This window comes from Equus asinus, chromosome 30 (genome assembly GCF_041296235.1).
Source record: "Equus asinus isolate D_3611 breed Donkey chromosome 30, EquAss-T2T_v2, whole genome shotgun sequence".
Taxonomy (NCBI): domain Eukaryota; kingdom Metazoa; phylum Chordata; class Mammalia; order Perissodactyla; family Equidae; genus Equus; species Equus asinus.
Window position 1 is genome coordinate 1,919,674 of NC_091819.1, and position 23,558 is coordinate 1,943,231.

At 59.6% G+C, this 23,558-nt stretch overlaps 1 protein-coding gene across 1 annotated transcript in view; it reads left to right on the forward strand.

Moving 5' to 3' along the window:
- Positions 1-23,558, forward strand: part of CACNA1S (calcium voltage-gated channel subunit alpha1 S) — a 65,740-nt gene that overhangs the window by 37,233 nt on the left and 4,949 nt on the right. The window contains exons 19-38 of the mRNA XM_014829351.3: positions 1,053-1,112; positions 2,687-2,793; positions 3,387-3,474; positions 3,735-3,842; positions 6,150-6,202; positions 6,485-6,631; positions 7,084-7,285; positions 7,745-7,903; positions 9,698-9,808; positions 10,478-10,561; positions 15,862-15,918; positions 16,810-16,938; positions 17,122-17,187; positions 17,779-17,870; positions 18,515-18,674; positions 19,640-19,767; positions 20,706-20,802; positions 21,070-21,172; positions 22,016-22,117; positions 22,414-22,538. Coding sequence (XP_014684837.3) covers positions 1,053-1,112; positions 2,687-2,793; positions 3,387-3,474; positions 3,735-3,842; positions 6,150-6,202; positions 6,485-6,631; positions 7,084-7,285; positions 7,745-7,903; positions 9,698-9,808; positions 10,478-10,561; positions 15,862-15,918; positions 16,810-16,938; positions 17,122-17,187; positions 17,779-17,870; positions 18,515-18,674; positions 19,640-19,767; positions 20,706-20,802; positions 21,070-21,172; positions 22,016-22,117; positions 22,414-22,538 — 2,178 coding nt within the window. The remainder of the gene's footprint in view (positions 1-1,052; positions 1,113-2,686; positions 2,794-3,386; positions 3,475-3,734; positions 3,843-6,149; positions 6,203-6,484; positions 6,632-7,083; positions 7,286-7,744; positions 7,904-9,697; positions 9,809-10,477; positions 10,562-15,861; positions 15,919-16,809; positions 16,939-17,121; positions 17,188-17,778; positions 17,871-18,514; positions 18,675-19,639; positions 19,768-20,705; positions 20,803-21,069; positions 21,173-22,015; positions 22,118-22,413; positions 22,539-23,558) is intronic.

Here is a 23,558-nt window from a genome sequence, read left to right on the forward strand (position 1 = left end):
GGCCTAGGCCACCTGCACACCTCACTCTGGTGCTTAGAATTCAGCTGTCTCCTTTATGTGGCTGTAGGCATCAGAGTTTCTTAGAGTTTAAATCCTTGAAGAGCCAAGACTGCCCAATCCACTCCTTCTGAACAGTGTTGTCACAGCACATGGTGCAGACGGGTTCTTGTTGCCGGGTTTTAATGAGAACGGGGATGGTTATGATGGTGGCGGTGGTGGTAATGGTGATGATGGTGGTGGTGGTGATGGCAATGATGGTGTTGGTGGTGTTGATGATGGTGGTGGTGATGGTGGTGGTGACAGTAGTGGTGGTGATGATGGTGGTGGTGGTGGTGATGGTGATGATGGTGATGGTAGTGATGGTGATGGTGGTAATGGTGATGGTTGTGATAGTGATGGTGATGGTGGTGATGGTGATGGTAGTGATGGTGATGTTGATGATAGTGATGATGATGTTGATGATGATAGTGGTGGTGATGGTGATAGTGTTGATGGTGATGGTAGTGATGATGATGGTGGTAATGGTGATGGTTGTGATAGTGATGGTGATGGTGGTGATGGTGATGGTAGTGATGGTGATGGTGGTGATGGTGATGGTAGTGATGGTGATGGTGATGGTAGTGATGGTGATGTTGATGATAGTGATGATGATGTTGATGATGATAGTGGTGGTGATGGTGATAGTGTTGATGGTGATGGTAGTGATGATGGTGGTGGTAATGGTGATGGTTGTGATAGTGATGGTGATGGTGGTGATGGTGATGGTAGTGATGGTGATGGTGGTGATGGTGATGGTAGTGATGGTGATGGTGATGGTAGTGATGGTGATGTTGATGATAGTGATGATGATGTTGATGATGATAGTGGTGGTGATGGTGATAGTGTTGATGGTGATGGTAGTGATGATGGTGGTGGTAATGGTGATGGTTGTGATAGTGATGGTGATGGTGGTGATGGTGATGGTGATGGTAATGATGATGGTGATGAAGACAATGATATCATTGTTTCTCCCTTCCTCTCACTGACTTCTCTCTCCCCTGCCCTGTCACCAGATCCTTGGGTATTTTGACATCGCGTTCACTTCTGTCTTCACTGTGGAGATTGTCCTCAAGGTGAGTGAAGGCCTCGGGACAGCCTGGGCGAGGGGTGTCTCTGGGCCGGGGAACCAGACCTGATGTGGCTCTAAGTTCCGCACGCTGCACTCACTCAGGGGCTGGGTTGCAGGGATGGGGAAAAAGCGAGAAGAAGGCAGAGAGCAGCAGGGAAAGACTCACAGCTCCCAGACGACCAGATGGGGTGTCGGCTCATAAGCTGCGGCGAGCGGGTGAGCAGGTGGCTGGGTGGAGACGTGAAGGACAGCAAGCCTGCCACCTGCGCACCACTCGCCAGATAACGGTCCATGTCTGTGAGGCCTTGGGCATTTTCCTTCCATGTTGGAGACACAGTTGGCCCAAGAGTAGACCCGGGGAGCTGTGACTTCCTCCTAGACCTTTGTTACTGACGGCTCAAAGGCCCCTCCCTCCTGGAGTCCCCAGAGAAGCGACTGTTGTCCTGGGCTGATAGCTCTGCCCTATGGTGCCTCCCACTCCCTGTCTACAGCCTCTCACTGCTCTCCTGTTCTCAAGGTGGACCTGCTGCATTCACACCATCACAGTGGAGGGTCTGGGGACAAAGGGGGGACCCATCTGTGACTGAGACCCAGTTGCCCAGCTTCATTCTTCCTCACGAACAAGGAGGGGAGGGGGAGCCGTGTGGGAGGAGCAGGCCCAGAGCAGGCTGCAGCACGAAATCAGGCCGGCCCCTTATTTCAGAGCCCCGACTACTAAAGGAGTTTAGCAGAGGGAAGTGATGGCTTCCCTGAGTCCAGGAGGACTTCCTGAGGTGGTGGCATTCGAGCTAGACCTGGACGTTAGACAGGACTTCATCAGGGAGGGACAGCAGAGGCAGTGCAGGCCATCAGAGCGATGGCAAATGTAAAGAGACGTTTGGGACACGCTCAGAGAGGGGACAGTGGCCCCTCTGGCTGGGATACGGCACTCGTATGGGGAGGCCTGCCTTCCGAGGCTGGGAAGGTGGGCTGAGATGAAATCACCTTGAATGCCAGGAAAGGCTTCAGCCCCATCAGCCTTTAAGAGCATCATGTGTTTGTGCAAAGGGCCTGGGAGACGATGAGAGACGATAGGGAAGAAGCCGAGAGGTGAGCGACGGGGACGCAGGAGGCAGAGGGGGTGGGGGCCTGGTGAAGATCTCAGGCCCTTGAGGGGTGCCCAGCCTGACTCAGCCATCCTTAGGGCGGAGGTGACTTCCAAAGACGCTTTCCAGGGAGGAGGCGGGGCAGGATTTTATCAGGTCCCCCGGGGATGCAGGAGGGCCTGGGCTCCCGCGCTCTGTGGCTCCGCGGGGAAGAGGACCGGGGCTCCCTATGGCCTCTGACCAAAGAGACGGGCTCAGAGAGCGACGGCTGGCATAAGAGGTCCCCACACTTCCAGAACTGAGAGCAGAGAGCTGGGGGAGGCCTAGGACACGGCCAGGAGGGGAGTGAAGGAGAGAGACCTTCCGGCCACTGCTGGCCTCCACGCGTGCTCTCCGGGAGCGGACGGAGGCGAATCTCCCCTCCACGAGCCCTTCTTTGCAGGACAGGCCTGCTCCCAAGCTCCTCTCACCCAGGTTGCTCCTCTCTCCCCAGATGACCACCTACGGCGCCTTCCTGCACAAGGGCTCCTTCTGCCGCAACTACTTCAACATCCTGGACCTGGTGGTGGTGGCCGTGTCCCTCATCTCCATGGGACTTGAGTGAGCAGTGGCAGGGGCTGGCCCTGGCATGGACCCCCCCCCCCCACCTCGGCTCCATCCCAGGGCTTCAGAGCAGGAGGCCCACCCGTTGTTCGTTGGTGGACGCCAAGCCGCAAGGGGAGGGTTTCTCAGGGCCACTGATGAGGGTCCCCTGGGGTCATCACCTACAAGGCTGAAGCGACAGTGCTAAGTGGGCACAGCTGTGTGCTGGGGACGAGCAGGGAGGGCAGAGAGAAGGCGGGTGGTCCCCCAGCTGCCCTGCGGGGAGCACAGCCCCTGCCTTGGGGTCGCTCTCCGTGGGATGGGAGAGGCAGCCCATAGCCATGGTAGAGAAATCCCTTATAGTGCTGATGGTGCACCACGGAGAGAACTGGCCCCGTGAGCAGGGGCAGCTGATCCTGGAGTCTGACATACCCGGCTTCCGGGGAGGGTGGGGGAAGATGGCGGTGTTTTCAGGCTGAGAGCCGGCAGGTGTGGGGGCTGGAGCAGGAGGCAGGTGTGGGGGCTGGAGCAGGAGGCAGGTGTGGGGGCTGGAGCAGGAGGCAGGTGTGGGAGCTGGAGCAGCCGCCCTTGGTCCCCTGCTACCTCCCCAGGTCCAGCGCCATCTCGGTGGTGAAAATCCTTAGGGTGCTGAGGGTGCTACGACCTCTCCGAGCCATCAACCGAGCCAAAGGGCTGAAGGTGAGAGGCCTGGGCAGGACCCCCAAGAGGAGGAGAGGGGCTGCAAGGGCCGGACCCCAGGAACCTGAGCCCGCCGTTGCTGGGGCGCCCGTCTCGTCCCCTTTGCCAAACGGGGATGAGGATGGGGCTGGGCAGTACCATCTCGCCCCGCCCCTGAGCCCCTCCGCCTCTGGCGAGCTGGGGCCAGCCAGCCTTGCACCCCCAGGCCCCCGTCAGTGGGGTAGCGAGGGGGCACGGTGCCAACCCGCCTCCCTCCCCAGCATGTGGTGCAGTGCGTGTTCGTGGCCATCCGCACCATCGGGAACATCGTGCTGGTCACCACGCTCCTGCAGTTTATGTTTGCCTGCATCGGCGTCCAGCTCTTCAAGGTGAGCCTCGCCTGCCCCACGGCCTCCCCTCCGTCCCCAGCGCTGCGGCCGGCTCTCAGGCCAAGGCGAGAGCCGGTCCACTCCCCCTCTAAGCAAAGGGAGCCCCGAACCGTGAAATCAGACATCTTGGACTGCACAGTCTTGAGGCTAAGCTCTCTCGAGTCTGGATGCAATCTGCTCGGTTTCCCTCCATGGCCCCTGTGGCCCGCCGGCCGCCGTCGCCGTTGTAGCTGCCGTCTTCCCGGCTCTCCGTGAGGATGAGGGCCCCACAGCCACCCCTCCTGGTTTTCAGCCTTGGTCCCGCCTTCCATCCTGCCAGCATGTCTAGAACATGCTCCCCACCCAACCCCATCTTCAGCTGGGCCTCTGCGCCCCACGCTCCCGGCTGGTGGGTCTGGCATCATTCATCTCCCCCAGGAGCTGCTGAGGGTGGGTGTCCATCCTTTCGCATCAGGGAGCCGACCTCCCTCTCTTCTCACTTTCCTGGGAGAACCCGGCTGCTTGGTCCCTCTCTGGGAACCAGCCCTACGAGGGTGTGCGTCCCTCCGAGGGTGTGCCTCCCTCCGAGCCGATTCCTGGATGCCTCTGGCTTTCAGACCATCACCAGAACACGGAAGTTGATACCTGAGAACACCCTGCCTGCTCTCATGACCCAACCTGCTCCTGCCCCCAGAGCGCAGTCTTTTAAAATTGCAACTATCTAATCTCGGTCCAACTTAGACATGCAGTGACATCATCATACAGTCATTCGTTCATTCAACAAACATTTACGGAGGCTTTCTCTGGGCCAGGGCCTCTGCTGGGGCTGAGAGGGTTGTGAAGCAAACCCCACAAGTCCTTCCCTGTGGGCCGGGAGCAGCTTTTGGGGAGAGCAGTCAGGGTGGGGGTCCCAGAGGAGCTTCGAGGGGTGGGTCCTGTTGGTCACTGTCCTCGGGGGCAGGAAGGGCACCAGCTAGAGAACGGCATCTAGACCCAGGATAGCTCAGCCTCAAAACCTAGTGCTCAGCGATCTGCTCACGGCCTCCTCTTTCTCCTCCTCCAGCCGAGGGCTGCCCCCACCTGCGCCCCCAGCCTCCTCCTCTGCCAGGCGGGGGGGCCCTGGCATCCCCTCAGGGCAGTCTGTGTCGGCCTTGTCCCTCACCCTGGCACCCCTCCCCCCGCCAGGGCCCGTCCCGGAGGAGGCCCACAAGACCCGCCCCTGGAGGGGATGAGCAGCTGCCCATCCATTCCTGCTGTTCCACGCCCCTCCAGCCCCCAGCTCCCCCTGTGCTTTGTCCAAAGACCCCCCCCATTCCCGCCACCTAGGCCGGAGTCCAACCTCAGCAGCAAGTGGCATTTCACGTCACTTTTCACAAGTGGCACCTTGTCACCTGCATTCCGTGTGATGTCCAGACTTTTGACTCTGCTTTCCACATCAAGCCGGGTACTTGGTCTCAAGGCTGCAGAAACCTGCCCGGAGGCAGCTGTGTCCCCTCCCTGTTTCTCCCCGACCCCGTCACCTGCCTCGCCGTCCCCTCTCTGCTCCAGCCACCGTGAACGGGGATGTGGTGGGAGCGGCAAAAACCCGCAGGGTGCCCTCAACTCGTCCTCCATCCGTGGCTGAGGCAGCTCCTGCTCTGGGCCTTTGAGGGAACCGGACTTGAATCCATGGATTGCAAACTTAATTTAGCCACATGGAGACCCAGCAACCAACTGCTTTTGTTCAAACAAAACCTTCCGCAGGTGTCCAACGTGGGTGAAGATACAGGAGAAAGTGCTCTGGCTGGAGTCAGGAGAGGGGTACAGAGACCACCTACTCTGGCCTTGGGCTGGGGCACGTGGGGGCCCCTGTTCGATTTTGAGACAAGTTGTATCATCAGGGCCCGTCCCTGTGGCAGCCCCATGGCCACCCCACGGGCAGAAGGAAGGTGGGAGGTGGGGCACTGCTTCTTGCTCTGGAATGGGGAGACCCCAAGAGGGCTTCCTGCAGCAGTGGAGCCGGGGGGCTCCCTGAGGGAGGAGCAAGGGCCAAGCTGTGTTCTTATTTCCACCCCCCGAGGCCCAGGCGGGGGCCTCAACTAACACTCCTCGGAGGAACGGGCTTCTCAGCCTTGGCAGCGTCTGGTGGGGAAGCTCGTGGGGTGGCTGAGGGCGTGGACGATGGTGAAGGAGAAAGATGGTTCTGGGGCCCACCTGTGGGTCAGGTCACCCCTTTGAGAGCAGGAGACGGGCTCCTCCTTCCTTCCTCCCCTTCACTGCCATCGCCCATTTTTCTATCCTGTTTCCATGACAACAATGTCCCTCCCTCCCTCCACGTCCTGGATGCAGGGGAAGTTCTTCAGCTGCAATGACTTATCCAAGATGACAGAAGAGGAGTGCAGGTGCGCCGTGCTCGGCTGGCCGAGGGTCACCGGCCCAGGGACCTTGTGTGAGGGGCAGGGTGGCCCTTCGGGCTGGGGGCCCAGGGGAGCCTGAGCCCCAGGCCTGGGAGGGACGTTCATGGGGGCTCCTCTCCTTGGGTAACTTGGGGGCAGTGCCCAGCGGTGTCACCTCTAGTCTCTGGTCAGGACCTTCGTTTCCCGCGCACTCGCTGCCCAGGGGACATGGGTGGGAGGAGGCAGCCCAGCCATGCACACCGGAGTGACCGGGCCTCCCCACCGCAGGGGCTATTACTACGTGTACAAGGATGGGGACCCCACGCAGGTGGAACTGCGTCCCCGCGAGTGGATACACAACGATTTCCACTTCGACAATGTGCTCTCGGCCATGATGTCACTCTTCACGGTCTCCACCTTCGAAGGATGGCCTCAGTGAGTGAGGGCTGGGGCCTGGCCCGACATGGGCACCATAGGGGCAGGGCCAGGCAGCCAGCTCACCCTTCCACAGTCCCCATTGCACTGTGCCAGGCCCGTGGCAGGTACTCAACAAAGCCCAGCGGCTCTGATGGTTTGTAGGACTGATGAGCACAACCAGGGGCTCTGACAAAGTGTGCCCAGTCTTCCCACAGGTGTGGGTCTCTCTGCCCATGGAGGAGCCCTACTGGTGGGTTAGGGATAGCTGCGGCATCCCATGGAAAGGCAGGCCCAGCCCAGGGTCTGCTCCAGCCTTGCCGGGCTCAGTCCTATCTTCTCTCCCATCACTTGACCGTTCACAAAGCTTCCTTGGCTCCTCATGGCCGGTGGGATAAAGCCCACCCTTCCTGGCCTGGCTCTCTGCCTCATCACCCCAGCCCAGCCCGTTCTCCCTTCCTTGCCCGCCCAAGGCTGCTGTACAGAGCTATAGACTCGCACAAGGAGGACATGGGCCCCATCTACAACAACCGGGTGGAGATGGCCATCTTCTTCATCATCTACATCATCCTCATCGCCTTCTTCATGATGAACATCTTTGTGGGCTTCGTCATCGTCACCTTCCAGGAGCAGGGGGAGACCGAGTACAAGAACTGCGAGCTGGACAAGAACCAGGTGCCTGGACCACCCGCTGGAGGTGGAGAGCAGAGCCCCCAGCAGGCCTCCTGCCAGCCTGAGCCCTAGGCTCTCGCCAGGGAAGACGGTTTAGGCTGGAGGTGGCCCCAGAACCTCCATTTTATGCCCAGACCCAGCCTCCACCCATCTTCACCCCATCTCCAACTTGAAGCAATACAACCTGGTGGGGTAGGGGTCTTCTCCTGGACGCTCAGGATGCCCAGAGCGCTTGGGCTGGGCTAGAACCCTGTTAGGAATGGGCAAGGGTGACTCAAGGGGAACCCACGGGCCCAATGGGGCTCTTCCCCTAAATGGTCCAGTGGAGTCCCTCAGCCATGAGCTCCAGGCCACAGCTGCTCCTGGCTTGCCCGGATGCAGGGTTCCCTCAAGCCAGTGGATGTGGGAGGAGAGGGAGGGCGGGGCCCCTCGGTGCTGACCTGCCCTGTTGTGTTGTCTCAGCGCCAGTGTGTGCAGTACGCCCTGAAGGCCCGCCCTCTGAGGTGCTACATTCCCAAAAACCCGTACCAGTATCAAGTGTGGTACGCGGTCACCTCCTCCTACTTTGAATACCTGATGTTTGCCCTCATCATGCTCAACACCATCTGCCTGGGCATGCAGGTGAGGGCCAGGAGACGGGGCCTGATGCACGGGGCTGGGCGTGCAGGTGAGGGCCAGGAGACGGGGCCTGATGCACTGGGCTGGGCGTGCAGGTGAGGGCCAGGAGACGGGGCCTGATGCACGGGGCTGGGCGTGCAGGTGAGGGCCAGGAGACGGGGCCTGATGCACGGGGCTGGGCGTGCAGGTGAGGTCCAGGAGACGGGGCCTGATGCACGGGGCTGGGCGTGCAGGTGAGGGCCAGGAGACGGGGCCTGATGCACGGGGCTGGGCGTGCAGGTGAGGGCCAGGAGACAGGGGCCTGATGCACTGGGCTGGGCGTGCAGGTGAGGGCCAGGAGACGGGGCCTGATGCACGGGGCTGGGCGTGCAGGTGAGGGCCAGGAGACAGGGGCCTGATGCACTGGGCTGGGCGTGCAGGTGAGGGCCAGGAGACGGGGCCTGATGCACGGGGCTGGGCGTGCAGGTGAGGGCCAGGAGACGGGGCCTGATGCACGGGGCTGGGCAGGGAAGGACAGGGTTCCAGTCTGGTTGCCTCAACATGCCTTTCCTGGCACCTGCCATGTGTCAGACCCTGTGTGGTGGAGCGCTACGCTATGTAGAGCCGTGACCTGGCCCCCGGCCTCGTTGGTTTCCTAATGAGGTAGTCCGAGCATGCACATAGCTGTGGTGACCCTGTCGACAGGAGGGGGCTGCGCAGGAGGATGCGGCAGAGTAGGAAGTAGAAAGCACTTTCTCTGTTTTCCTCCTGCTCTTGCAAATCTGGACAGCTGAGTTGGTTGGAATTTTGGCTTCAGTCCCAAGAAAAATGGATTTAATATCCACAGAACAGGGGTCTCTTAGGAGTCAAGCACACTGTCCAGACAGTGTCATAACCAGCAGCATTGTTATCAGTCTCAGTTGAGCGTCTGATCCCTTTAGTCCTGTGTGAATAGAATCGCATGGCTAGGCTCCCAGATCCTAGGAACCCAAGACACACCCAACGACAGGACCTCACCTTGCCAGGTGATGAGGTGGGGAGGGAGTCGCCGAGCCAGCGGGCCCGGATTGTACAGAGGATGATGAGCAGCGGCTCGAGCTTGGGTCCGAGCCAGCCTGCAGGACTGGGCAGTCCTGCCAAGGTTGAGGGGGAGAGGGCAGCCACCAGGTCCTCTGAACTACCCGGAAAGGTTTTGTGGAAGAAGTGGGACTTCATCAACTTTCTAAAAAAAGGAAAGGGTAAGAGATTCCTGGGAAATTCTAGAAGGAGATAGATTGAGGGAGGGTCACAGTGGTGGCTCAAGGGGCCTAAGGTCTTTGCTCTGAGCCGGCTCAGCATCTCTGGGAGCAGCGTGCAGATACAGTAAGCTTGGTGGGCCCCGCGTCCCACCTGTGGTTGGTGGTAAAACCAGCTCTAGAACCCGGGGGTCTTCTCTCCTAGTCCTGTGCCCAGACGATGAGATGGAACCTGTCACAGAGCCGTGCTGAGGGGCGTCCCCGCAGTCATCCCCGAACAGATACATAACCACGCTCTGTCCTTGCAGCCCCGGGTGCAGGTGAACCCACTCAGTGGGACCCGGCATCGGGCATCTCCCCTTCTCTCCTCGTCATCTCTTTGTGAGGAGAGGGGCCTCCACTACATGTGGTAGAATTCAGGGATTGCTGAAGTCGGTGCCTAGTTTTATGAGATTAAAAAAAAAAAGGTGGGCAGGGGGCCGAGGAAGAGGGTTGGGGGCCACCCAGGAAGAGGATGGGGCTGTGGGAATGCACCCGCAGCGTGGGAAAGCCCAGCCCTGCCAGTGCTCTGTGCCCTCCCCAGCACTACAACCAGTCCAAGGAGATGAACCACATCTCGGACGTCCTCAACGTGGCCTTCACCATCATTTTCACCCTGGAGATGATCCTCAAGCTCATGGCGTTCAAGGCCAGGGTGAGTGTGGGGCCTCAGGGCAAGAGGAGCAGGCGGGGGCCTTCTCGTGGAGCACCCCCAGCCGCGTTCTCCTCGAGGCCCCTCACCCTGCACTTCTGCTCCCAACCTGCTCACCGCTTTCCCCGCTGCTGCCTTCAGACCCAGGGCAGGCAAGATATTCGGGCCGCCGGAACCGGCCGATGGCAGAATAGATGCTCCTCTCCCTGCCCTCTTCCTCGAGCCCGTCTTACATTCCCCGTCTTCCCTTAAGCTTCTGAAGAATGAGCCCGGGGCAGGGGGAGTATCTTGCTGTCTCTGGTTCCCACGGTGCCCAGCCCAGCCACTCTGTGTCAGTCTGCACCATCAAGCCCCAGACAGGGCTTCATGGGGGGAGAATGAAAGAGCTCCCCATGCAGACCAGGACCCCAAATCCTGAGTCCCAACCACTCCTGAGTCCCCCTCCCCTCCAACCACCTTATGCTCTGGAGGAAGAGAAGTAAAGAACCAGAGGGAGAGGGGCATCCGTGAGTGGGCGCCCTGGAGCCACAGTGGAGAGCAGAGCCATGCGCACCTGCCCTGGCCTGGCCCAGTGGTTCTGATGGGGACCCCTGCCCCCCGCAGGACACCCCAGCCCCTTCTTCCCGAAGCTCAGCCCCTGGTCCTCCCATCTCTTCCCCCCCGCCCCACCAGGGTTATTTTGGAGACCCCTGGAATGTGTTTGACTTCTTGATCGTCATTGGCAGCATCATTGACGTCATCCTCAGCGAGATCGACGTGAGTACCAGGAGAGCGGAGCCATCACCGGGGTGGGGCTGAAGCCGTTGTTCGGTCCACAGATACTTGGGGGCTTCCCACTGTGTGTGTGGCACGGCACCCCAGGGTTACAAAGATGAGAGCGACAGGAGCGACAATCCTACAGGGCAGACAGACATCTCTGATTCCAGGAGGATGCGAGTGCGCAGGCTGTCCAAGGCGAGAGCTGTGGTGGAGGGAGAGGTCATCTCTGGGTGGGGTGGTCTGGGAAGGCTTCCTGGAGGTGGCGCAAGGGAAGTAGGCCCTGAAGGAAAGGGAGGGGGAAGTGGAGGTGGAGAGGGGAGCAAGCAGGACAGGACGGCTGCCGCAGGAGAGGCACAGGGCAGGCAGTGAATGGAAAGAAGGTTCAGGTGTGCTGGAGGACCGGTGAGAATGCAAAGGGAGGAGGCGTCAGTGGTGGAGGGGCTAGGACTTCATGTCGCAGGCAGTGGGGAGTCACTGAAGGTTCCTGAACAGGCTGGTGGAGGGATTAAAGCTACACCTCTAAGACGTGAATCTGAAGGTGAGGGTCAGGAGGTGAGGGGGCCTGAAAACGGGGGCCCTATGAGGGAGTCAGCCATTCCTTTACTCCTCGAATACTGAGTGGGCCCTTCCCACGTGTGCTGGAGATCCTGCAACAGACCAAGCACCGGGGGAAAAGACAGCAAAATGCATCCCTAACCTGTCAGGTGTGCCCAGGACATATCGTGAAGAAAAGTAGAGCAGGTTAAAGGCTTCCCGTGGCAGGAACAGGAGGGTGGGGTGGCGAAGATGTTAAGCAAAGGCCTGAAGAGAGCCAGGGAGGGAGCCACACAGGGACCAGGGCCAGCGCGCTGCAGGGGCCAGAGAGGGTGATGCAAAGGCCCGGCGGCAGGAGCCCGTGCTGAGCTCGAGGAAGAGCAGGAGCTCAGAGCAGAGCATGGTGGGCGTGAGGTCAGAGAGAGAAGTCAGGAGCCGGATCCCTTAGCCCTCGAAGGTCACATTTAGGCTCTCGGGTTTTATTCTGGGAGAGATGCGAGCCCTCTCAGGGCTTGGACTGGGTCTGACTTGAGTTCTGAAAGGATCACTCTGGCTGCCGTGTTGAGAGCCAGCTGTTGAGGTCACAGGGCTGCCCCAGGGAGAACCATCGGGGGGCTGCTGCACCAGTCCAGGTGAGGGGTGGTGCTGGCCACGATGCTGGCCGTGAGGCGGGTGAGAAGAGGGCAGCATCTGGATCCATCCGGAAGGTCGAGCTGATGCTATTGGCTGATGGACTTGATTTAGGGTGAGAGGGAAAAACGTCGAGGATGACTAGAAGGATTTGTGCCCGATCAATTGAGCTTCCATTCACTGGATGTGGAAACTGCTGGAGCGGCAGGTGAGGGGCAGAGATCAAGATTTCGGTTCTGGACCTGATAGTTTAGGATGCTTACTAGCTGCCAAATGGCCATACCAGTCGGCTTGAATTTACTAGAGTCTAGAGTTCAGAGGCGAGGTCAGGTCAGAGAGTGCAATCTGAGACTCTGGAAGGAAAGCCAGCATTCGAAGTCGTGGAAACGGACGTAAGAGAGGAGGTATTTAGAGAGAAAGGGTCCCCAGCCTGAGCCGTGGTGGGCCCGGTGCTCAGGGATTGGAGACAGGAGGAGGAGCCAGCCACGGGTCAGAGAAGGAACTGGCCCTGAGGCGGGGGAGGGGGGGGCCACCAAAAGGGGGAGCTGTCTGGACATCAAGGAGACAGGAGGTGAGAAAGTCCAGGGAGGTGAGAGCCCAGCACTGACTCGATTCAGCGGTGACCTTGATGCGAGCGGTGACATTGGAATTATGGGGACGATCGCCTGGTTGGAGCAGACTGAGGAGGGAAGCGAGGATGGGAGTCTGGATGGTTCTTTGGAGGCGTTTTGCTACAAAGAGAAATAGAAGTTGGAGGAGAATGTGGAGCCAAGGAGAGTTTTCTTGAAAATGGAAGGAATTCCAGCATATCCTCGGGCTCATACAGAAGTCTGGTGCTGGGGGTGGGGTGGGGGGGGGGGTGTCTGCAGGAGCAGAGTCCTCACCTAAGACCCGGCGTCCAAGGGGAGGGGCCGGGTTTAAGAAAACAGTGGTTCCCCCATGGCAGCAAGATGGGGCATAAAGCGATGAGAGTTGGGGCTCAGATGGTGGGAGAGGAACAGAGACGCCCAAAGCCTTCGAGAGGAGCCAGCAGGAATTGGTGAATGCTGGGTCTGGGGCCACTGGGAAGGAAGGATTCCAAGGTGATTCGGTATCTCGGGGGGGGTGGGGAACACTCACCACTATCCCGCTCTGGTCCTGCGGGTCTGGGGGAGGGTCCAGGTGGAGACGGGGTGCCAGCAGGTGGAGACGCAGGAGGGGAGCCGAGGTCCCTCTGCGTCTGACACGTGGTGGCCGCTCCATAAACACGCTAGTCCCTGAGATGTGGAGGTGATGGTCGAGGCCTTGGGTGGGACCACGGGACCATGAAGGAGTTGAGATTCCTGCAGAGTTCAAGCCAGCAAGGCCACCGGGTTGGCCATTAGGAAGCCACCAGTGAGCAAGGTGACAGATGAGCAGTCTGTGGGGCTGAAGCAATTACGGGGGATGGAGCAGCGACTACGGGGCGAGAAAAACAGGGCAGAGAGCACGGTAAGCAGCTTCCACGAGGAGCTGGGTAGCGGGTAGTTCCTGGAGAGTGGCCGACGCCAGTTCACGTCTGGAAGTGGGGACTGCAGATGGAGCCAGCGCCCAGGGGGGTTCGAAACGTGTGCAAAGAGATGATCCAGGACACAGAAAAGGTCATGATTCAGAAGAGCAGAAGAAGGAAGAGCGTAAGACAGAGGTGAAGTGTGAACAGGAGGGGGGGAAGGAGGAGGGGCGCACATCCCAGTGCCCACCAGGCTGTCTGAGGCGGTGGGTGAGTCCACAGCTGGAAGGGAGGGCGGTGGACCTAGGGCGTGAATTGACTCTTGAGGAATGGCTGATGTGATGAATCCATGCACAGGAGGACTGATGGGGTCGCCACGCAGCCATGAGCGGGGGTCCGAGTCTGGGGTGGGCCTTCAGCACAGGTTCACCCTAGAGTCATGCTCGGCAGCCCTGGAGCCCGGAATAAGGGGTCAGACGCCAGGAACAGCGAGGTCTCGAGGGCCAGCGTGTGATTGGAGTGTCTCGGTGCCAGCAGAGGCATCATTGGAACGGAAGGCCCCTGGGCCCAGGCTGAGCCGGGAGGCACATGGCTCCAGGAGCTGAACCCAGGGACACAGATAGAGAGGATGAGGCCCTGGGGATGCGACGAGAAACAGCAGCAGGGGGCAGGGAGCAGGTGTCTGCTAGAGAGGTCTGTGTTCAAGGTCTTAGAAGTCGAGCCCTGCAGGAGTGGCCTCGCTGAGGATCTCAAGCTGAGGGTCACAGCAGGGTGAAGGACAAGAGAGGGGACAGGGAGGTGCAGATCCGAGAGTCAGAGTTCTCCGAGCCCCCCACCCACGGCCATGGTGGGATTCCACTCAAGGGGCGGCTGTTCTGGCCTTGAGGGGCCCAGCAGGGAACTAGCCCCAAAGCCCCCCACAGGGAACTCATCGGTGTGTGGGGCGTCCCCCTGCCTAAGGACAAGCACTTCAGACGCTGCCGGCCCAGGGGGGAGCCTTATGGTGGGGGGTGGGGGAAGGATGGACACTAGGGACCCCGGGGGGGCCGGGCAAGGGAGCAGCTGAGGGAAAGTCTGGAGTCCGGGAGGAAGGAGCCCCTGGCAGGAGACTCCTAGAGGCTGAGTCCTGGGGCAGCCCCTTCTGGGGACTCGGCTGCCAGGGAGGGCCTGGCCTGGGGATCCCGCTCACCCCTCGTGCACGCGTGTTCTATATTTCCGTCCATGCTCAGGTTTTGCTGGGTGACGGCATCCTGAAGGCCCCTTGGTTTGAGAGTAGATTTGCTCACCAGCACGATCGGGAGAGAGAACTCTAAATAGCACAAATGCCAGATAGTTACCTCTGCAGATGTGCAGGGGGGCCTGGATCAATAGAACAGTGTCTTTGGCGGCGGACAACCAAAGGGGGTCATCATTGGTCGTCATTTGAGTTTTAGAAGAAACAGATATCCCTTACGAGTAATGTTTCCTGGAAGTCACGTTAAGACTTTAAATTTAAGTGTTCTTACATTCCTGACATGCAAACCAGAGAAAAGACGAGGGCAGCACCGTCCGTTAGAACTTTCTGCAATGATAGAAATGGTCTGCTCTGTCCAGTACAATAGCCACTAGCCAGACGTGTGCCTTGATCACTCGAAATACGACTAGTGCGACGGAGGAAATGAATTTCTGATTTTATCTAATTTTCGCTGTAATTCAAATAGCCACGTGGGCCTAGTGGCTGCCACGCTGGCAGCACGAGTCTAGAACTGTGGTTGTCACTCCCTGGCTGTGAATTAAAATCACCCGGGGTGCCTTGAAACCTCTGAAGCTGGGCCCATGCCCTAGAAGGTGACTTCATGGGCCTGATGGGCACCCAGCAGAGTATATGTGGTTAAGTTATCTGTGTGACTCTGACGTGCAGCCAAAGCTGCGAGCCAGTGGTCCAGGGAGTGTTGCCTGGTGGGGAAGCCCATGGACTGGGCACAGATAACTGGAAGAGAAAACAGGGGCTTCCCCTGTCCCAGGGCTCCAGAACAAGGGCTTCTCCTGAAATGCAGCCTAAGGGAGAAGCTCAGAGTAAACAGGGAAAATGCTGCTCCCACACCCCCGACACCTGCTCTTCACGAGCCTGGCCGCTGAGACAGAAGCCTTGGTCCGCCTCCCGGGATGGAGGCAGAGAAGCATCTGCTGTGGGGGCGGGGGGGTCTCAGGCTCCCCCAAGGGGCCTTTGTCCCTGGAGGATGGTACTTCCGCTGGGCCTCAGTGACCCCAGGGAGCTGGCCAGCATCCCTGGACTCAGGGAGAGATGGGTGTGAACCTTCTCCTAATGACGAGCAGGTGCCCCGTCAGGGATGTCCCCAGCATCACTTCAGCCACAGCCCCTGCCAGCTGTAGAGGCATCTTGGAGATGAGAAGGGACCTGTCCGTGTCTGGTCTTCCCTCCTCTTCTTGCTCCCTTGTCCCCAGCCTGTTGCCTCCCTGTTCCCACAGCTTCGTCCTCACACCCGCCCACCCCCTGCCCTTGACTGGCAGACACTTGGGGTCTTCTGTCCCAGCCTCCCTGTCTTTTTCTCTCTTTAACTCTTCTGTGCGTCCACCCTTTCTGACTCCTGTCCTCACCTCCCTCCCACTGTGTCCCTCCTCCTCTCTCCCCTCCCTCCCCTCCCTTCGTCTCTTCTCTCCACAGACTTTCCTGGCCTCCAGCGGGGGACTGTATTGCCTGGGTGGAGGCTGCGGGAACGTTGTAATTCCAGGCTGCACGAGCCTGCCCTGCACGCCCGCCAGCTCTCTGCCCTGCAGCCTGCATGCTCAGGCCTGGCCACGCGGGTTGCATGGGGCGGATCCCACGCTCGGGGCTCCCTTCCGCAGAGCAGGCCCCCAGAGGGTCCGGCTTAGGGTGGCGGCCGGGGCTCTGCAGTAGAATGTGCATGGACCTAGTGGCTTTCTCAGAGCCCCAGGAAATGGGGCCAAGGGTCTCTCCAGCACCTTCTGTGAGGATGGGAACATCCAGAGAGAATTGTGACTGCTGGCTGGCACCGGATCTTAGTGACAGCTCACCGGCACAAGGCCTTTGGGGACACAGGGAGCTGGGCAGTGGGGGCTCTCCCCTCCAGAGTTATTGGGGTGTCTAAGGCTGGTCCAAGGGCAGAGGCTTGCCCGGCTTGGGACAGCTGTGTGCTGGGTGGGGTGATGGGGAGTGGCCTAGTTGAATTGATGGTGACTGAGCAGCCAAGGTCTGGGGAGGGGGCCCAGGAGAGCGGCCAGGGTCCTCGGCTCCGCAGCAGCTTGAGGAGAAGGCCAGATGAGGCAGGAGGCCCCAGAAGGGCGAGCAGTGGGCCTGGCAGCAGCCTTCCCCCAGGGCGGGACCCTGTCACCCCTCCTGAGAATGGGCTCACCGCACGGCTTGGCGCTCCACGCCCGCCCCCCTCCTCCCAGCTGACCGAGCCCAGAGCTGAGCCCCGAGGGTCTCGCCTAGCGCTCAGCGGGGGCCGTGAGCCAGGGCTGGAACCCCTCCCCGCCATGGACATCTCCCCAGCACACACACAGCGCACCGCCCACCCCCCACTGCCTGCCCCTTCCCTCCCGCACCTGAGGGGCCGCCCCCAGACTGACCCCTGGGGCTGCCGCCCCGCAGGACCCGGACGAGAGCGCCCGCATCTCCAGCGCCTTCTTTCGCCTGTTCCGTGTCATGAGGCTGATCAAGCTGCTGAGCCGGGCTGAGGGGGTGCGCACCCTGCTCTGGACCTTCATCAAATCCTTCCAGGTGAGCACGGCCAGCCCACCCAGCCAGGGCCCGGCCGGGTCCACACGGGGACCCCCGTCATGGCGCTTACCTGGGCCCAGGGTGGAGCTCAGGGGGAACTCGGGGTCCCCGGTGAGCTAAGGGAGGGGCAGGGCTGGGAGCAGGGGGGAGCCCCAGGCACTGACCCTCTGTCCTCACCCCCAGGCCCTGCCGTACGTGGCTCTGCTCATCGTCATGCTCTTCTTCATCTACGCGGTCATCGGCATGCAGGTGAGAGGAGGTGGGCCCCAGCCAAAGGATAGGTCTTGGCCAGGCTAGGGGGGCATCGAGGACCCTGGAGAGGCCTAACAGCCTGCAGACTGGACCCTGCCCCCTCCCTGCCTTGTTCATCCGGTCAGCCCAGGTCTCAGCCGCGTGAGAAAGGAGGCTCCCGGGGGATCGGGGGACCGCAGGCTGGTTGGGGGGAAGCAGTCCAGGAGGAACCTGGGCACGCAGATGGACAGCAGGGCCAGGGGGCATCTGGAAGGCCCCGACCGGAGGCCCGGGTGGTCTCAGTCCACCCTCCCCAAGATCCTTCTCCATCCCTGAGTCGAGTCCCTGAGTCGGCCTGCTGTTAGGAGCACTGGCCCGCTCTCCTGCTTTCCTTCACCTTCATGGGAAGCGCTTCCCCCAGCCTCGAAATAATCCGGTTTATTTGGCTTCAGGTCTGGTATGGCCTGAAGGGTAGGGAGCTGGGGGGTTGGGGGTCGGGGAGTAGGGGTGAAGCTGGGCAGGGGCGGGGCGGGGCAGAGAGGGCGGGGGGCCGAGCTGAGAGGAGACATCTCTCTCAGTTCCAGAGTCCGGGTCCTTTGTGCCTTTCAGATGTTCGGCAAGATTGCCATGGTGGACGGGACCCAAATCAACCGGAACAATAACTTCCAGACCTTTCCGCAGGCCGTGCTGCTGCTCTTCAGGCACGAGCCCCCCGCCCCCAGCCCCGACCTGGCTCCAGGCTGCCCCAGGAGCAGGGCTGGCTTCACGGGCCCTGCGAGCGGAGGGCCGCGGCGCTGCTGTCCCTCGTCCCGTCTTGAGGTGTCAAATGGATTTTGGAAGGCGGCCAAGCTCACCAGTCTACAACCAAAGCCGCTTGTACAATCATTTTTGAATAAGTGGCCCCGTGTCTTCATTTGGCTCTGGGCCCCACGCGTGACGCAGCCGGTCCTGAGCAGAGCCAGCATGGGTCCCAGTCTCACCCCACTGAGTCAGGACCCAGAGGTCAACCGTTCCTTCAAGGGAGCGGTGAGGCCTCGATGGCCTCTGACCCTGCCTCCCCCTGGTCAGCACAGCACTCTCTCTTGCTGTCCCCCACCATGGCCTGAATCACAGATTGATTTTGCCCCCCCCGATCCGAGAAACCCCTTTTCTTCAGTTTACTCCTTCTGCAGTGCCCCACGGGGCACAGAGCAGTGGGGCTGCAGCACAGAGGGGAAACTGAGGCCCAGCTCACTCCGAGCTGCACGGTGAACCTGGAGGCCTGACCTCCCCGCTCCTACCAGGTTGCCGGCCTACAGAGGGGCCGCTGAGAGTGGATGGGCCAGCAGGAGCCTCTCTCTTCCAGGTGTGCGACAGGTGAGGCGTGGCAAGAGATCCTGCTGGCCTGCAGCTACGGCAAGCTGTGCGACCCGGAGTCTGACTACGCCCCAGGCGAGGAGTACACGTGCGGAACCAACTTTGCCTATTACTACTTCATCAGCTTCTACATGCTCTGCGCCTTCCTGGTGAGCCGGCCGGGCGGGGGGCGGGGGCCAGGAGGGGGCCTGGAAGAGCTGAGGCCTGAGGGAACCCGCCGTCTCCTCCCTGGCCGTCTCTGTCTCTCATCTCAGAGATGCAGGCGACAGGAAGCTCGACTGGACTCTCTCTTGTTCCGGTCATCCTGGCTGTGGCTCGGTTTTCTGAGTTCTTGTTCTTGCTCCGAAGGGCTTGCTAAGAGGTTTTTTGCCTTTTTTGGGTTAGCGATCAGTAGTCGAAAGAATGTAGCGAGACTCCGTCCTACATAGGGAGGGCTCCCCATAGAGCCTCTTGCCCCTCCGTATTCCTAGGAAGATAAAGTTGCCCTGCTGCAAGGAGGCTGAGATTGGGGAAACAAGGTCCTGCAGGAGGCCCCAGCGGTGTTAGGAACAGCCCCAGGTTGTCCTGAGAGTCCGGGGTTGCTGTCTGTTCGTGTGGACAGCAAAGAGACGGCGGCGTCCACTGGGCGCTCGATCCGTCACTCTTTTTTCTTTCCTGTATTCACTCAAAATAGTTGTTTGAGTGTCTGATGTGTGCAGGCCTGGGCTCAGGGCAGGGGATGAAGGAGACTCAGTCTCAGCCCCCTAGGAGCTCGTGGGGTCCAGGGGAGTCCACGTGTAAGGAAACCTCGCAGTTCAAAGGGACACTCAAGATAGCAAAGGCAAGAGCCGTAAGAGGGAGGCACGGGCCGGGGGCACGAAGAGGGGAATCGTGTCTCGGGGGAGGTGAGAGGCTGAGGTGAGAGCAGCTCCAGCTGGGTTTTCAAGACGGCCCCAAGAACCACGGCAAAGAACACCGCCTGTGCAAGAGCCCAGGGGTGTGGCATGGATCGCTTGTGTGGTTCAGAATGGCTCAGGCAGGGAGAAGCTGTGGACCCCGTGTCCGGGGGGCCCCTCCCCGCCCCTACCTGCTCCCCTGCCTTTCCGTGTTGCAAGCCTCGCTTCTCCTCCTGCAGATCATCAACCTCTTTGTGGCTGTCATCATGGACAACTTCGACTACCTCACGCGGGACTGGTCCATCCTGGGCCCTCACCACCTGGATGAGTTCAAGGCCATCTGGGCAGAGTACGACCCGGAGGCGAAGTGAGTCCAGGCTGTGGGCTCTGCGCGGGGCCCTCCCTCGCCTGTCCCCCGCTCCGTCCTAGACCCCGCCCTCGTGTCCCGTCGGGAGTCACTCTCCAGTTTAAGAAGGAGTCGGCTGGTCCTCCCTCCACTGTCCGAGGCCCCAGACCAGAGAACTGGAGTTCCGCAGGGTTGGAAGGGACCCCACAGCCTCCCTTTTATTGGGATATGGTCATCCAGCCTCAGCTTGGACGCTTCCCGGAGCAGGGAGCTCAATACCTCACAGGCACTCTGGGCCCTGGCTACTCAGTGTGGTCCACGGACCAACAGCATCCAAGCAGAGCCCCCGGCCCACCCCCGGCTGACCGAATCAGAATCTGCATTGCTATTAACCTGGTCCTCGGGGCACTTGTATGCACGGCTAAGCTTCAGAAACCCTGTCACCTTGCATTCTTTCTGAAAAGGAATAAGCTCATATTGGATGACTGTTTCCCGGGTGGCAGACACTGTGCCAACATTACATGCATCATCTCATTTAATCCTGACAACAGCCTATGACATAGGTCTCCAGCTCTCCACCATCTCTGGAAGTGGGCTTCCACCTCCCTTGATCCGTACCCTCTACTTCTCTTAATACAGCCCAAGAGACCCCGGTCAGTTTGACCCAATCCCAAGGAAGGCTCTGCCATGTGGAAAATGAGGTCCGGATTCCAGGCCTGGAGATTCCATATCTGAAGGAATTCTGGCCTCTCTCTGCCCAAATAAAGAGAGAGGTGGTGGGCAATGGGGCCCAAACACTCTTTCTTCTTTGAAAAGGGAGCTCAGCTTCCACTTCATAAGCACGGTTGGAAGATAGGGAAGCGGTCCCCTGTCTCTTGGCCCCTTGGCCCATTCTCTGAGCAGAGAGGGAGGTTCCAGGTGGGGTCGCCAGGTGCGTGAGTCTGTGTGCCCACCTGCAGGGGCAGAATCAAGCACCTGGATGTGGTGACCCTGCTGAGGAGGATCCAGCCCCCTCTGGGCTTTGGGAAGTTCTGCCCCCACCGAGTAGCGTGCAAGGTAACCAGAACCACGGAGAGGGGCGCCCTCCTGGGAGAGGAAGAGGCCCCGTGCCGTGGGGTGGGGAGCTGGGGAGAGCCTGACTGCGTGAGTCATTTCAGAGTGTCCCCCAGCTCGTCTTTTCATCTAGTCATGAAGGGCGTCCTCGTCGGCCTGCCCCCCAGCCCTCATGCCCCATCCCCTCCCGGCCCACACAGCGGGTGAGGATGACCTGCCAAGCTTTGCCTGGTCCCGGCTTGGCAGTGAGCCCTGCCTCTCCCCGCACAGCGGCTGGTGGGCATGAACATGCCCCTGAACAGCGACGGCACCGTCACCTTCAATGCCACCCTCTTCGCCCTGGTCCGCACGGCGCTCAAGATCAAGACGGAAGGTGAGGGTCTCCTCCCCTCTCTCAGAGGGTGAGTCTTCTGGCCCAGATTCTCCCAGATTCTCAGAGCTAAAGGTTGGAACCAAGAGACGTGGGGAAAAGCAGAGAGAGGACCCCAGACCACGGCTGCAAGATCCTCAGGGCTCAGAGGGAGCCCGAAAATTCTCTACGGGGCAGAGGTCACTAAGGATCTGTTCCCATACAGCTGTGTCTGAACGGGACAGAGAAGTGGCAGTGTTCGGGCAGGGCTGGGGGCAGGAGCGAGGAGCCACTCAGGCAGCACTGGGCAGACTCCATGAAACCCACAGGTCCCCACCTACCGGGAAGACAGCCGTGGTGGGAGCAGGGGGAGGGGAGCAGGGGGTCTTGGTGTGTCCCTGAGCCCTCACTCAAGGCTTGGCTGTATCAGAGCCGTCCCCCTGGACCACTGCAGGCTCTGAGATGGCCTCAGGCCAGGTTTCCTTGGGCAGGCAAGGAGAGGAAGGCCAAGAGTCAGGAAGGAGCCGAGTTAGAATGGCAGAAGGCGGCCTGGGGGACCTTGAAACAGACCACAGGGCATGGGGATGTGAAGGCTTTTGGCGGGAAAAGAGAAGAGCAGGAGATGGCAGCCTTCAAAGTCACTGGAAGCTGAGGCCGGTGGGGAGTGAGTCCACGGCCCCAGGGTTGGGCTGTCCCGGGGGACAGGATGCCCTCCCCCATTGCCAGTGCCCAGGACAGCTGCTGCCACAAAAGGACCCCCAGGTGACATTTGTTGAGTGAGACTGGGGAGTATTAGACGGCTATGCAGGTGCAGTTGGCTTGGCCTGGATGACTGTGGGGCTTCTCCTGCCTGTCCCTTGCCCCCAGGCAACTTTGAGCAGGCCAACGAGGAGCTGAGGGCCATCATCAAGAAGATCTGGAAGAGAACCAGCATGAAGCTGCTGGACCAAGTCATTCCTCCCATAGGAGGTGGGTGCTGCTCGGGAGACCGGAGTCCAGAGGCAGCAAGGAAAGGGGATGAAGGACTTGCCCAGGAAGCCCTGCGGGATTCTGAGGATGGCCCAGACCCTCCGTAAATACTGTGGAGAGACCCCAAGGCGGCCATCAGGGCAGGCACCATCCTCAGGGTGGAAACTGCCCACCAACCGAGTCAGCGAGAGGAGGGGTTTCCTAAAGGGCCCAGTCCTGGTACCCCCGCCTCCCACTCGGACCCTGCATCAGATTCCCACCAGCCTTCAGGACACCCCTTGTTGGCTTCTCCGCAGATGACGAGGTGACGGTAGGGAAGTTCTACGCCACGTTCCTCATCCAGGAGCACTTCCGGAAGTTCATGAAGCGCCAGGAGGAGTATTATGGGTACCGGCCCAAGAAGGATGTCGTACAGATCCAGGTAGGGCCAACCCGAGCTCCAAGGGACTCCAGCTCCTTCTCTGCATCCATGAGGGCTGGTGATGGAGGCGCAGAGGGAAGGAGGGAGCCGGGACGAGTGAGGGAATGAGATGAGAGCTCTGGATGGTTTCAACCCTAGGAGGAGAGCCAGGAGTTCTTCCATCTCTGGATGCTAGGACCAAAGGAAACAGGATTTGTTCAAAGGAGAGATTTGAGTCAGATAATAGCAGTGTCTCCGAAGGAGGCAGACGTGCCAGGGGCACTTCTAATGACCCATCGGGTGTGCAAAGAAATTCAGAACCTTGTTTTATCTCATCTGCTTTTTATTTCTATTTTTCGGTGTTAATTATCACACACATAACTTAGAGATTCAAAAAATATACGTGCATTTGGGCTGTGTGCTCAAAATTTATTTCACTTGCAATATTTACTTTGAGACAATCTCACAATTTTAAAAGTTGCACGTATAGTATGAAAACCTTTTCTCTCTGAATCATTGGAGAGGGATTTCCGACATGATGATGTTCCATCGACCCAGGACACTTGAATGTGTATTTCCTGCAAAGATGGGCATTCTCCTACATAATTCTCCTACATGACCACAATGCAACCACCAAAATCAGGAAATCGACACCGATGCATTACCACCATCAAATCCTCAGGCCGTACGCAAGTTTCGCCAGTTGTCCTAATAATGTCCTTTATAGCAAAAGGATCCGGTCCTGAGTGACATGTTGCATTTAGTTGTCGTGTCTCTTTCGTCTCTTCTATCTGGAACAGTTCCTCAGGCTTTCCTTGACATGACCCTGACACTTTTGAAGATTACAGGCCAGGCTATCCCTCGGTTTGGGTTTGCATGATGTTTTCTCATGATAGATTTAGGATATGCATCTTGGACAGGAATGTCACACAAGCAATGCAGTGTCCTCATTGCCGACTATCAGGTGACACCAGTCTTGATTTGTCCCATCTCTGGAGATATAAACTTTAATTAGCTCAGAAAATTGTATTAATGGCATAT